The following is a 15,415-nucleotide window of genomic DNA, read 5'->3' on the forward strand; positions in this document are numbered from 1 at the left end:
TCAGTCGCAACACGACATCCACAGCCGTGGCCCAAGTCGGAACAGAATCGAAACCGAAACCTAGGAAGGGGGGACCCACAAGGCCAGATCTCCTGCCGTTGTTGTTCAATTGCAGGACGGCTACAGTACCGCACCCCGTCCCGGGCGCACCTCAAGGGCGGAGCCCAAAAGTTCAGAGCACCATAACTCAGGAATACGAGATCCAAATCGATTCCTGAAAAGTGCCAGGGTAATCAGCCAAGCGTCCCCTACACGAATTCTTGCAAGAAATCAGGATTCAGCCAGGATAAAATGTCGGGAGCGGCGAGGGTCCGGAGAGCGCTGTGCTCAAGCGGCCATCTCGGATGCCCGCCAAGCTCCTCCTCCATCTAGCGCCATTTTTAACGCTATTATTTCAGTTTGTTGTTCTGAATTATGTTCTACCGAGTGTGATTTTGTTACCAGAGGTCTCAATTTACCTCCGCGCCACACGTTTTTTACAATCTCGCATGTGGCGTTATAGGCTAGTTTTCCCCAAACTGAGGGTTGTGCATGTCCGTCTGTGTATATTACACAGGCGTATTGTCGTATGGGCAGAATGTCGATTGGCAGAGGGTATTCTCTTTCATATTCTATATTTTTTTATTTTTTCATTTCCGGGTCAAAATAGTATTTCACTTTGTCTGTTGCAAGAGAATTTTCCCATTGTATCCATTTTGGATTTAATGCCATAGTAGGTAAATTACATGGGCTTGTTAATGCCTCAAAGGCTGATTCTGCTGTTCTGACTGTAATCCGTCTGCCGTCAGCTTGGTATCTTTCTCTTGCTACAGCGGTTTGAACCGCATAAACAATGTTTTCCTTAATGCTGAATGTTTTTTCAGCTTCTGTGTGCAAATGTGATTTGTATGCTATTGGTACCGTTTCTCCCTACTTAGAGGTCAGGTATGTGAATCCGCATCTTCCTGGGATGACCCGGATTACAAGGTTGCGTGTGTTATCGCGTGTTTGCAATTTTGTTTTAGCTAACATGTCTGTTTGCAATGATCTCAAAATCTCTGTGTGTTTTTGAGTCCAATTGATTCCTTTAAAATCTGGTTTTATTAGGTCATAGAGAGGTTTAACTCTCTCTGCATATTTTAGAATGTAAGTTCTTCCGAAATTCAGGAAATTCAGGAAACCTAGAATTGATTGTAAGTTTTTCAGCGTTCTTGGTGCTTGGATTACAGCGCATTTCTCTAAAAAATTGTCAGCCAGGCTTTTGCCTTCACTTGATAATTCATATCCTAAAAACAGGACAGTCAGATGGGCAATTCTTGACTTTTTGAAGTTGAATTTGTAACCCTCTGCTGCGAACCCAAGTATTATGGTGTTCACTCTTTTCAAGTGAGTATCCAAGTCATCATCTGTTAGATAGATGTCATCGACATAAGATAATGCCTCATCATCATACATTTGTAGTAACTCTGTTACTCTCGCTGAGAATAATCCTGGGCTGTTCTTGAACCCCTGTGGCAAACGACAGAAATTTCTGCGAGCCATTGATTGAGAAAGCGGTCAAATATCTGCTTTCAGGTGCTATATTTTGACAAAAGAATCCATTAGAGATGTCTAATGTTGTTTTATATTTTTGGCGCACTATGCTATTCATTAGTGCTGCACTGTGTGAGTTTTGTACTGCAAAAGTTTTGCAACATGAGTTTAGGTGTCTGTAGTCCAAAACTAGACGATATGAATCATCTGGTTTGGAGACAGGAAACAAAGGATTGTTCATTTGTGAGGTGCAAGTTTCAATCACCCCCTGGTATTCAAGTTGATCTAAGATCTCCCTGACCTGTTTTTTAGCTTCTTGCTTAATTGGGTACTGCCTCTGTGCAGTTGGTTGTGATTTTAACTGGATTTTGTGAGGAGGTGAGTCCTCATCCCATCCTACATGGTTTTTATATAATGCAGGAGCTTGGGCTACTGCCCACTTTCTTGCAAGTGTATATTTTTTATGAATTGGAATGTGATTTGAGAAGGCAGGCATAATCATTTCTTCGCCATGAGGGCACTCCCTGACAAACTCCGGTGGCCAGTCTTTTTCAGCTAAAAGGATGTCATAGCCTTTGGAGAGATTATCCCAAAATAGACCCCTTATTTTCCTAGTCTTATCTCCCTCTATACGCAATGTTATTTCGTATATTTTATGAGGTTTGCTAACTCTGGTGTCTGCAGTTTCCACCTGAATGTATTCATTCGTGTCCACTGTCTCCAGATGATTCATCTTGCGAGCTATGCTCACTTCTGCTGCGCTGTCTAGCATTGTCTGTGCCCACTCTCCGTTTTTCAGCTGTGTCCTCAGGATCCTCGGCATGTTTGATTACTTTAATACTGGCTACCTTCTTTTTAGGAAATTGTAATTTTTTACTTTGATGAGCAGGTTCCTTGTCTTTGGACTTGAAGTGCCTTTCCTTTTGTTCTGACCGTCCTCTTCTTTCCGATTTCTGTGAGGAAGTCTGAAAAGATCGAGAGGGACGTGTATCAATATCTTGATATCTATCAGGTTTCTTCAAATTATCCCTATTTTAAGGTTGTATTTTTTCTCAGAGGGCTCCCTCTGGGGAGACTTGTGTCCTTGGTCCGGAGATCTTTCTCTCCGCCGAGGAGACCTTCCTCTGGACTGGAATCTTTTTTCTTTGGGAGTGGACTGTTTATTTCCATCCCAGTTCTTTTTTGGAGCTGTTAGATTATTTTTAATAAATACCTTTTCAGGATTTTCAGTTAGTTGGGGTTTCACTGGTTTCCCACCCAAACTATCTCTTCCTAGTTCTTCATAGGATTTTTCTATGATTCTGGCAAGTTCAAATGGTTGTTCTGCTATATCTGTTTCTTTCAACTTCTGGCGGATCGCTACAGATGCTGCTTCTCCTTTTATGTTGGATAACAATAAAGCTGAGACCTGCTTGAAGTCTTTCAGTAATTTCATACCCAGAGTTAAAGCAGGTTCTGGACCGTATTCATTTTTAATCTGTTTTAGCACATCTGGTATTACCGCCATGGACGGAACACCATGTGTTTTTGTGTAAATGGAAGCAAAGACTGTGCCCCAAGTGTCACAGTCCTCCACATGTGGTGCGATCCCCATTGGAAGACAGATAGTCAGAATTCTGTGTTTCTCAGTAGGGGTAGTATCCGGAAATACCGCCTCTATTTGAGTGATTTTTTGTGCTAACCAGAATGGAATTTGTTCCCGTTTAATGGGTACTTTGCCTAGACAGGACTGTATGTTCTGTGGTGTGATTTTATTTGTGTTCCCCTGATGAGGGGTCAGCTGTGGAATTTTAATAGCTGGTTGGACTGTTGAAGTCCGCATTACATATTGGACTAATTGACTGTGTATTTTAATCAGTTGTTTTAGCTGTGCTAAAAGTTCTGGTATTGACATTTTTTCAATGTCTGGATGTGGTGTGTAGCTGGCTAGAACCGGCCACGTTGCTCCTGGTCTACCTAGTGGACCGAGCCTGGTGATGTGATCATTATTTTTTAGGGCACCTTTAAACCAGAGCAGGTGCTCTTGGTATTTTAATGGGATTTCCACCTCCTCGAAAGAAGTGTACTCATCCGGTGGTTCCTCTATTTTGTAATAGTGGAACTCTTTTGTGACAGCGTTTGCTGCTGGAAAGTTTATCCATGAATAGAATACCTCTGTCTGCCGATATTCGTGTGCCTCAATTACGAATATGACTGTACCACCTCTTGGTGTTAGTCCGTTTTCTATAAGTTTAAGTGTTATAGTTTTTCTTATGCTGACCGGGATGAGTTTTGCATCCGGGTCCTGTTGTAGGAGACTTGTGTCATCCGCTAGGAGTTGAGCTGCTATTCTAGCTGTCTCCCTCTCTTCTTCAGTTTCTGACATTTTTACTGATAGAAAGGTTTTTGTTGCAGATCAGGTTTTCAAGGAAACAAAGATTAGGTGCACAATATTTTGGAACACTGTATCCTTCAACGTTGAATAAACCAAAAAACATACATAGGAGTCTCCTCCTACTAAGTTTGGCGGATTTTTAACCTTTGACCCACTCCAGACGTCTTTGGAGTATTTATGGGAGAAAGGGTCTGTGTGAAAAAGCACGACTGAGTTACTCTAATGCCTTGCGTTAGATTTATCGCCTTACCAAACGTTGGGCGCCATGTAGTGTAGTTCCTATTATCCCAATAGGCTCTGCGCATTGAAATAATATCTTCAATAGTATAGACGTAGGACAGAGCTAGGTCTTCTACTGACGATATTAGACTTAAGTTTTGTGTGCCAGCTAGCTCAGAGTTCACTAGAAACTTTCTCGAATAGGCGAGGAGGAGTTTAACCTCCCTGGATAGACAAGAAGGGATTTAGTTTCTGACAACCATAGAACATGACAACTTTGCTCTTCCTGATCAGGAGTATATCTCTAGAGTCGTGTGAAAACAAAAGACAGCTATTTTACTCAGTCAATACGTGCGTACTTAGTTTCACCAGATTGTAGAGAAAAGAAGAGACGGGCGTGTTCAATAAAAGGTGTTATTTATTGATCAGTCTCTGTTCTCATACAAGAGAAATGAATCGCTACAATTGCAATACTTATAGTTAAGTAAAGTGCATACAGTAAAAGCAGGATCATAAAATAATACTGTAAAAGCATTGATATGGTTTCTTAGCCATATGATACTTTAAAATGAATAAAAGATATACATACATATATACATTGACTAATCGTACTCAACTGGTGCTTCTAACTACGCCTACCCCGGTGTACCTGACCTAAGCCTAATACATGGGAGGGAGTAAGTAAGTAGCAGTTTAATTTAAGTTTGTTTTGCCAAGAGTCTGATTCAAGAATTCTCTGTAAGGGGTTAGTCAGTTCAGTACCTGGATTTAGAAGGCAGGAGGGCTGGTATCTCTTTCTCAGGACTCGGTATCCCAGTCACCCGCAAAGGTGGGCTGGAAACGCTGGAGGCTGGATTCCTCGGCAAGAGGAAAGGCAGCGTTTTTCCTCAGCGCGTCAAAAAGGGAGGGGCAGCGTCCGTGGGCTCTCGCATCAGCTGGGCTCTCCGGCAAGTAGTCGCTGCTCCAAGTTCATCACCACCGTGTGTTTACTTAGGGCAGCGTCGGTATATTTATACCTGAGAGGTGCCGGGTTTGACGTAAGGATGGACATAAGACGTCAATAAGGATGTCATTAAGAACTGGTCGTTCTTACATTCTTTACAGGAGTTCTCGAACGAAATCAAAACAATAGCAGCGGGGATTTCCCAGGTTTGCTGGAGGCTTGGTTTGTTTAGAGAACTAGGTGTGCTTTCTAGGGGGCTGGAAGAATAGTGCTTGCTTAATGTGACAGCTTGCGCTATGACTAATTTATGAAACGGGTTTCTGTGCCGTTGTATGGATATTAGTGATAACCGGACAAGGGTCAGAAATTGGAGTATCGATACAGGTCCCTAGATAAACACACTACAATAATAGCATCAAATGTTAGTGTTACGCCAACGGCACACAACTCTACTGATGGTGTTTTCTGCTTCAGGCATTCAGTGCTTCATACATGCCTGCCTCTCATCCAATACGGATGCCCAATACATACCTGAAGCTCAACCCCATCAAGGTAGTATTCAACTACATGAAACAACTAGTCCAAATGCGGCTTCACGACATGAACTTGAACCCCCTCTTTTATCCAGTGCCAAGTCACTGGGATCACCCTGGACATGAAACTCCATCCCCAGATGGCCTTACAGCTATATCTACTGACGACAGTGAAACAGTTGTCCTGCAAAGCAACTTCAGAACTGCTGTCCGAGCTCTCTTTCTCTCACATCTGAATGATCACAATGCTGTTCTTCACTTCTCTGGACTTCACACTGCCCCCTGTGAGATTATTCTAAACCCTGCAGCATGGTCAATTAAAGGCCTGAAGAATTATGTCCACATTACCCCACCCAAATTGAACTCCACTGATTCATCTTGCTACCCACACCATCTTCAAAACCAGCGGCATCATCTACAAAGCCATTATGACCGGCATCACTGCCGATCTGGCAGGTAAGATCACCACCTCCGGTGGCTCTCTGCACGTCCGCAGCCAGGACACCATCAGACTAGTAGGGAAAACGTTCAGAAAAGAAAGATCAAAGCAATGGACCTCATTCATTTAGATGCACGGGATCTGGAACAACTTCCCTGTATCCATCAGGACTACCCTGACACTGCGCCTGTTTAGGAAAGACTAATACTATATTATGATGAAGTTAAAAGTCCAACTCAGAACCCCGCTTCCAATAGCTTACTGACCTTACCTTTACCTTTGACCGTCTAAAGTGCTTTGTTGCCTTTTGACTATTTTGCCTTGTGCAGCTTCTACATACGTACATACCTACGTATTTACTACAATCTTTCCAACATGGACCGACTGGTCTTCAGTTGTATGATTTATCTGCATGAGAATCTTAACACATATTCTCTTAAAATGCTATTTTAGCCCACCCAGGACCAGGCAAAATGCGTTGATAGCTCAGAAAAGGAGTCTTTTTATTTTGTATCCTTCAGAAATCTTTTAAGGTAATTAAGAATTCTGTTAACTCTTCTGAAAATATAGAATGCGCTTCACCTTAAATTTCTGTCTCTCTATTTCAAGCTAACTGTCTAGTTGGAGAGTATTTTTTCTGACTTTCGATTACCCGGGGTTTTATTAAAATGTTTTTTGTAATAATCGTGAACATTTTAAAGCACAAATTACAATTTATTTTACAGGTAGCAAGTATAAGCAAATGAGAACCAGCTAGATATTTTCACGATGACGGATGTTTGCGATTTCTCTGATGGATGTTTGCAATTTATCTAACAGCATTGTTTGACAAAAAATTTAATTTCTGGAATTGTTTCTCTGCTGGACACACAAACATATTGCAATATTTTGGCCATTATGGCCCTATAATTATCGCTTAAGTACTGCCATACGCAATCCAAACATTGTGACGTAGAATGTTGAATGTAACACAATGTAAACAAGCAAGGCCAAAGGGAAATGACATAAAGATAACGCTTATTGACTATCTTTTGAGCCAAAAAAAAATACTCTGCTAGCAAAATGTGCTAGTACAATTTCTTGTTGGGTTTTTTGCTTTTTTTAGCAATTTGTTGATGGAAGCAGTTAACAAGAGTTCTGTCTTAGCCGATTCTCAATCATGTACTTTTGTTTCCAAGCAGAGAGTTGTGTTTGATCACGCTCTTAGTTGTTCGTAAGTCTGAATACTAATGTGTGTGTAATCATGAAATTTTACACCAAAGACAAAGAAAATTTAAAGATACTGGAAAGACTGCGGGGAAGGCGGCTTGAAATGTTCCTGCTTCAGAGTGCTACATAGCTCATTCTGGTCACTGTATAGACTCAAGAAGGCTAGACTGTCCTAGATTATGATGGATAATGTTTCCTTCTACAGATTCCTCCTAATCCACTCTATACATTTAATAAATCTTTGCATCCTCTGTGGCAGTATGTGCCTAAGAACTGCAGCCACAGGCATGGGGACTGTCTGAGGGAATTGTTCAAGTTTGTGGTTGCCTGACCTTGCATGACATTCATGCAATGTATAGAACTCTCAGCAGGAGAAGGAGGAAAAATGATTGCATAAGCCCAGCCTGTGCTAAGAAAACACTATCCATCAGAAATATCAGCAGCAAAAGTAACATCTCCACCTATGTAAACTTCTCTTCCTGTAGTAGGCACTACAACAACTTTTTAACTTTTTCTTTCCAGCCCGCTCCATGAAGTCTTCTGGAATCGGGCGGCTGATGGTGCATATCAATGAAGCAACTGAGTTGAAAGGCTGCAAACCCAACGGTAAAAACTGTGATTTTTTTTGTGTAGTATATTCTGGAAAAGTTACATCAGTATCACCTTGATTTTATAGCTGTAGTGTCATGTAGGTAAGAAGAGAAAACTGAGTCTTCTTGATACAGTGAACAAAACTGTGGTATTTGTCAGTCCAGAGAGCAAGTATGGAAAAGCAGTTGTATAAAAATTTAAAAAATGAAATGTCGTTAAGAAGCCTTAGAGTGAAGGTGTTTGAAAACGAGTGGTTGCTTTACATCTGGGTGTAATAGAAGGTGAGAAAAGGCGACATTTTCCAAAGGTAGAAACTTCAATTTTTAACTCACTTGGTATGACAATCCTAATTAACATCAAACATAGAATAGTAAGTAAAGTCAGATGAAAAAGGTAAACTACCAGTAAAGCAGTGAGATGGAAAGAAGTAACAAAATCAAAAGTCTTTTCCATAAAAGGATCAAATGTTGAAAAAGGGAGAAAACGGGAACAGCACTCCTAGATCCACTAGAAATAACGTCTAGCACAAGACGAAAAATATTATCTTGACAAATGAATGAACCACATAAAAATAGCTCAGTACAGCTTCCAGGAAATATATTGTGGCGTAATATATTCATGTGATAGATTTTAATGTAACACAGAGTTCCAGGGGATGATGGGCATTCATTCTAAGACATTGAGTATAATTTTAGGATATTAATTTCTTGTAATGTTTTTAGCAGACCAAAACTGTGAGAGAGAAAAAAATGCAAGGGCTTTGTGATCCTTCAGCAGTGTCTTGGACAATGCAGCATTAGGAAATTCAATGAATGGATTAGGATTAGTAAATCTGGCAAACAGATGAGTAAAAGTGATGCCTCGATCAGAGACAGCACAGCAGTGTTCTAAAGACAGTTGTGTCTTAGGCAGCCAAGAGGACGAGGAAGGCCTAGTTAGATGATAGATTTTCATGGCATGTATGTGGTGAGTTTGGTGGCATGGTGCTGGAGGAATCATTGTTGAGAGACTGCTTGAATAAAGGATAGACAGAGTAATTTGAACATCGGACATTATATAAATTTCCTTTAAAATGCCCGTGATTTCTTAATTCTAGGGAAGAGCAACCCATACTGTGAAATCAGCATGGGATCCCAGAGCTACACAACGAGAACGTTGCAGGACACCTTGAGTCCAAAGTGGAACTTTAATTGCCAGTTCTTCATAAAGGACCTTTACCAGGATGTGCTGTGTATCACAGTATATGACCGGGACCAGTTCTCTCCTGATGGTAAGATAATGTAGCTGTAATATATATATATATATAGATTGTTTAAATGTCTCGTCCACACTAACATGGATATAACTTTTGAAAGACATTACAGTGCTGTTGGAGAAACAGTCACTATAGAATTAGGCAAAAAATAACAATAAGGCAAGCAAATTTTCTTCCCAGATGCAATGTGTATCCTTACTGCAAAGTTTGTACATAGAATTTTGGATTAGCATGTTGTTTCAACTAATTGAAAGAGGCTTTGAGATAACACGATTTGTGATGTGCTAAGAGTAGGGAGTCACTTTTACTAAAGGATTTAAAGCATACCATATGAATGTCTAACAATTATGGAAGTGTTCAGCCAAGAAGTATTCAGCATGCTAACAAATGCTTGAAGTTTTTGAAAAAATAGCATCACTTGGACAAAAAAGCCCACAAGAATACAAACATTCTTTTTTTTGTATTATTATATCTATATGTATGGCATCATTAATTACATTATACATAAAAAATCATAAATACAATTCTGAAAATTGCTTTACATATTTTAACACCCAATAACCATTCATTATTGTGAGAGCAGGCAGTACAAACTGAAGTGCTTCCTGTACATTTTTTACACTGTAATCTAAAAGTGTATCCTTCAGATATCAGTGAAAACCGTTTTAAATTTGGATAAACTAATAATACATGTTTGAGATCTTAAACATGAGCAGTACAGTGCAGGCAATTGCAATCTTAGTTTATTCTGTACTACTTCCACATTTTATGGATCAAATCTTTTTATTGATTAAATCGAACGGTGCTGTCACACCTGAACACAGCCATTCGCCTACAACCACAGGAGCAGGAGGCTAAAAAAAAAACTGCCGTATAGATATGTATCACAGTATTGCTTGCAGTCCAACAATACTTCCCCATTTTAAACCAGTAAAAGTAAACCATCACTAGCAAGATTTAAAAAAAAATCTTTCCATTGAATGATCTAATACATTTATAAATAAGACGGCAATTGATTTGGTACAATTGAAAACCAATATTGCTGGAGGGAACACAAACGCATTTGATTCCATTTATGAGGATAAAGATAGGTGACATAAAAGACATAAAATGTGAATGGGAGGATGCTTGCAATATGTCTAATCACTGGCAATCGCTCGCGGTAGCATTCCGACCCATCGTTCTTTTGCCCACCATGCCACATCATATTAGACCCATTTACAAATCAGTCTTGACCCTGTTCCAGTAGGAACAGTCCAGCCTAAACTGCCACATTATTTTTTAAAAAAAAATGTTATTGTCATTTTCTAAAACAAACATAACATAAATAACATTGGTTACAGTCATCCAGCCTTCAGTTCAATAAGTCATTATACAAAACAATAGATCGTATGTCTTACATATCCTTCTGCAGCGCACGCATGCAATAATTATTGATTGAAAACAATTCCTTGGAATCATTCCCCCTCTTGGTCCCCAGGAGAATACAAACATTCTTATGATCTGCATGTATAAAACAATTCCAATGTACAACCCCCACCTCCCCCTTATTCCCCTGCCGAACTCCGACAAGGCCTGGCAGTAGCATAATGATGAAAGTGCACATCAAACCGCGGACAGATAGAACGACGGACATAAACCCAATGGCTGTCTCTCCGTCCCTCTCAATCTATTGTTTCTTCTTCTAGTACCTCTTTGCAGTATATGACCTTCTCAGCCATCATATACATATCCATTCCGCTTTCCACTCCTGTAACGTGGGGCAGTCTCACGATCCCTATTGGCAAGCCACATCCCTCTTCGCCACCACTAAGCTGAAGCTACAGAACAGTAAGTGGGCCCGGGGCAAGTCAATATCGTTGGGGATACCCATAATAAGGAACTTCAGGTCAAAAGAAAGGGATATCAAAAATATGGCATTAAGTTCTAAAAAAAATGGCTCTCCAGTAATCATGTATACGAGGACAACTCCAAATTGTGTGGAAGAAGGAACCCTTAACATCACTGCATCTCAGGCAATTCGGTTCGGGGACCCTCTCCATTACATGGAAGCTACGCCTATCGTAGTAGGTTAGTTGAATGATCTTAAACTGGACAAGCCTGAGTCGTGATTTAGTTGCGACCTCCTTAGGTTTCATCAAGGCCGCATCCCAATCAATATCTTCCATGTTTCCCCCATCAACCATCCATTTCTCCCGCAGGCCTTTCAGATTATCTGGCTTATTTTTAATAAGGGTCTTGTAGGTAGAGGAAATCGTGCCTCTCCCAAGGTCTTCCATTAATAGCCTCCTTTCCAACTGTGCAAATTCCAGGATACCCTCCCCCGGAAGTCCCTCTGCCCTCCATGCATTTCATATTTGTGCATGTTTAAGGAATTGATTGTCCTGCATGTCATAATCACATTGGAGGGAGGAGAATGGTACCATATCACCATGCTCTATGAGGTCCCCTAGCTTAGAAATTGCGATCAAATCCCATGCTCGAAAGCCCTTAAACTTGTTGCATTCAGGTAGCCAGCTCCAATCTTCGGAGGGCTTGTCCTGCCATCCCATAGACTTTGTGGCATTAGCCCAAGCCATATTTGCCATCTGACTCGCTAGAAGGAGCTGGCCAGTCCTGCGGCCACCACATAAATAAGAGAGACAAGATTTCAAAAGCCACTGGGATCGATGTAGTTGAAAGGTGGAGTAGTCTTGGGGGGCAGAAGCTTAGACAATACATTTGACCACCATAGAGGTTCATTCGCAACTCCCCAGCACTACACCTCATGACCTCTTGCTTGCTACTCCTTTTATAGATAGCTTTATGACTACTTAAGTATGAACATTAACAAAATATATGTTTCTGTTAAATATAATCTATTTGTAATTAGAAATAATAAATGGGTGATTCAGCTTTTTCTAATTACTTTATAAAGGAAAAAAGAAAGTACATACACAAACATGGTTCCAGGTGTGCAGCAGCTTCAGAAAGTGATATGGTAGACTGTAGACATTATGCATAAAGTGTTCTTCTCTCAAAAATGAAGGAGTGCTCTTGCCAAGTGATGTCAGAGTTTGATCATAGACATTTTTGTTTTAGTCGCTCTTCGTCACTGTGAGGCATTATAGAAGGACCAACGTTGACGACCCATTCAACATTAAGGACTTTTTCAGTATCAAAGTGATCTTTGCCAAGACTCATGCACTTGAAGATATTATCAACGTACATCCAGGTTCACTTCATCACAATGAGTGTATTCTGAGGACATTGCCCATTCATGACATACATAGAAGGATATTTCCAGACCTCAAGGCACTACACTACTATCTGTAGCTCCTCATTCATCACTAAGAGAGACCCCAGGTGTGGAAGAATACCAGGCTGTCCAATGTGTGGTTAAACTCTAGGGTTGCACATGCCTAGATTATCTCTCACCAGAGAATGCCCAGTGCCAGACATGGTATTCCTCTCCTAGCCATCAGTTACCAACAGGCATTGGAAACACTGTGAGAGTCAATAAGACAAGTTCATCAACCTTGCCTTTAGCTTGTCTTTTTAGGATGTCACCAGTAAAAAAAATAATTGGCACTGCAAACCACTCATTTAAAAGGAATAATCTCAACGTTATACAAACTCCTTGCGGAAGTATCTGCACCTACACATAATGTTCATTAAGAGAAATGGAGGAACCTCACAGAGAGAAAACTGAGTGGTAATCAAGCTTAATGGATGAATATTTGGAGAGGTCTAAATATCACATGCAATAGTACATTGGGAAGGGAATCACATTATAATTACTATACCGATTGCCATCTTTACCCCGCCAAATTACATTAATTTCAACTCTTCTAATAGGGGCCCGAATGCACAATTTGCAATATAAGACCGAGCAGATAGGGTACTGCCATGGAATTGCTTGCGGGCAGCGAAAGTTACATTAGCAACACAGTGGATGAAAAAAGCTCTTGCGCCCATCACGCACTAGCATACATGGATTTGCAATATAAAGGCTGTGGAAAAATTAGCTAGTCATATGTTTGGATGAAGCATAGATGTTATCTAACAGTGGTAGAGCCATTTCTGACATACCAGTCTCACCGAAAGGCACTAAACCTACTTCTGTATTAGGAATTATAAAGACCCAAGGCCTCCAAGCTCATGCTAAAGAAAATACATGGGTAAACTGGTCTGATCACATCACACATAACATCGATGAGATCCCTAATAAGAAATAGCAATTAATGAAATCTTAAGGAGACTACGACTCTCAGAAAACGTTGAGTATACATTAAAGGTCTGGAACGTTTGGGGAGGAGGTGGGAGAGGGGAAGATTGGGAAGATAACTCAGTGAAAGTTTGGAACTAGGAGTATGGATTCAACTTTCACTGCCACTGCTATTATGTAAGGTACTAATATAGGTTTTACTCTGCATTCAGTTTTCTAATCTACAGCAAAACGCAATACAAAATGTTTTAGTTTTAAAAAGAAATCGGTAACGCTGGAAGGCTCTTCCGCTCTCACTTTTGGGTAGAGCAGTTCTATTGAAGATGATGGCCCTTCCCTGATTTTTATATGTACTCCAGAATACAATGGACCCGGTACCGGCATCCTATTTCAAAGAAATAGAGGCCCACCAGAGGAAGGTTCTCTGGGACGGTAGACCCCGCATAGCATTCTCTAAACTCACTCTCCCTGGTACGCGGAGGGATTGGACTGCCAGATCTACAGAAATACTATTGGGCTTCTCAGCTGGCGGCGGTGAACCATGTAGTGTACGGACCCCCAGGGGATCCGGGGTATGCCATGGACCGTTGGCAGGTGGTGATTTCACCAGGGCGCTGTATGCCAGGCCTCGACGGTTTTCCCTAGCGGGTCCAACGGCGCATGTCGTCCATGCGTGGCACGCAGCCAATAGATATCTTAACTGGGAGGGGAAGCTTACCTTAGCCACCCCCTTATGGAATTCGGAGAAACGAGTTTGTGGAAGTCCAAGGGATTCGACAAGTGGGATCTCATAGGGATCACGCAGATCAAAGACGTGTGGGGAAGGGACACAATGCATACATTTGACTCTCTCAAGCAACAATACAGCCTTCACGATAGTGAACACTACCGTTACCTCCAGATTAGACATGCTCTCCTCACACACATACCTAGAGACACCACGCTCCCCGAGGCCTCTCCTCTAGAGGATCGAGTGTTGGACGGGCACCTCCCCGAGAAGACTATCTCTTTAATATACAAAAAGCTTATCAACCATATGGAGGACCCGCTGGAGCTTATCAGAACACAATGGAGTACTGATGGGGTGGAGCTGGATGACTAAGACTGGACGGAGGCGATCTCCTCCCCGAGGGTGGTTGCGATTCAGATGAGACTTAGGCTAGTGCAATTGAAGATCTTACATAGTTCATATGTTACGGGGCCTCGTCTGGTACGAATGGGTCGAGTGGGGCGTGCCGGAGGGGGTGTGGAGAGCTCGGCACCTTTATGCATATTTTGTGGCACTGGCGGAAGTGCAGGAATATTGGACGAAGATTCATGACGAGATACCCGATGCTTTGGGTGTGGAAATACAGCCGGAGGTGCATACTGAATGTTTGGGAACCCACAGACTTGAATGTATATGGGAAACAATGGGTAACGCTGGCGTGTATGATAGCGAAACAAAACATCGCTCAGCTATGGGGAGCCAGTCAGCCGCCCCGGGTTTAGAAATGGGTGGAAGACTTGGACTGGTGCATGTTCAGGTAGAAGTCAGTATATGTAGCCAGGGGGTGTCCCGAGAAATGGGGAAAGGTCTGGGGGGGCCTGGAATAGTTATCGTGGAGAGATTTGTATGCACCCGGCGCGACGAGTAGAGGTGGAGGCACATGAATCCCCGTGACCCATAACTTTTATATTGTTTTTATTATTCTGTACAAGTGAGACTGTATCATTGACCAGTAAAAAAACTTCCAAAATCACCTGATGTTTTTCTTTGTTAATTTGTTAATAGTTTATTTATTTTTTTAATCTAAAACAAAAGACAAAGAAATCAGTATACCTTTGTCCATGTAACAGTCGAGGACCTCAGTAATCATTGTGATGCCACCACACTGTACAAGAACAGAGCATTTGCTTATATTGAGGGGTGAGTCCCCGAACTGGTCCCAGGATGCTTGTTTCCGGTCCAGGAAGGATCTGGCTTGGCAGTTCGGGCTGGACTATTCCCATGAGGCACAGGGTCAAGACTGATTTGCATATGGCTGGGTCTAAACTGGTGTGTTGTGGTGAGCAAAAGAATGATGGATTTAACCCAGATCTATTGACTGGGTGAGAATGTTTGATTTGCTCTGCATTCTCCCCATCACCTGT

The 15,415-nt window shown here is 41.5% G+C and overlaps 1 protein-coding gene across 6 annotated transcripts in view; it reads left to right on the plus strand.

Annotated features, from left to right (window-relative positions):
- Positions 1–15,415, plus strand: part of ITSN2 (intersectin 2) — a 1,402,222-nt gene that overhangs the window by 1,385,574 nt on the left and 1,233 nt on the right. For all 6 annotated transcript variants that reach the window (XM_078647702.1, XM_078647699.1, XM_078647703.1 and 3 more), the window contains 2 exons: positions 7,752–7,835; positions 8,917–9,090. In XM_078647702.1, the coding sequence (XP_078503828.1) occupies positions 7,752–7,835; positions 8,917–9,090 (258 nt within the window). The remainder of the gene's footprint in view (positions 1–7,751; positions 7,836–8,916; positions 9,091–15,415) is intronic.

Source organism: Lissotriton helveticus, chromosome 6, assembly GCF_964261635.1.
Source record: "Lissotriton helveticus chromosome 6, aLisHel1.1, whole genome shotgun sequence".
Classification (NCBI taxonomy): Eukaryota; Metazoa; Chordata; class Amphibia; order Caudata; family Salamandridae; genus Lissotriton; species Lissotriton helveticus.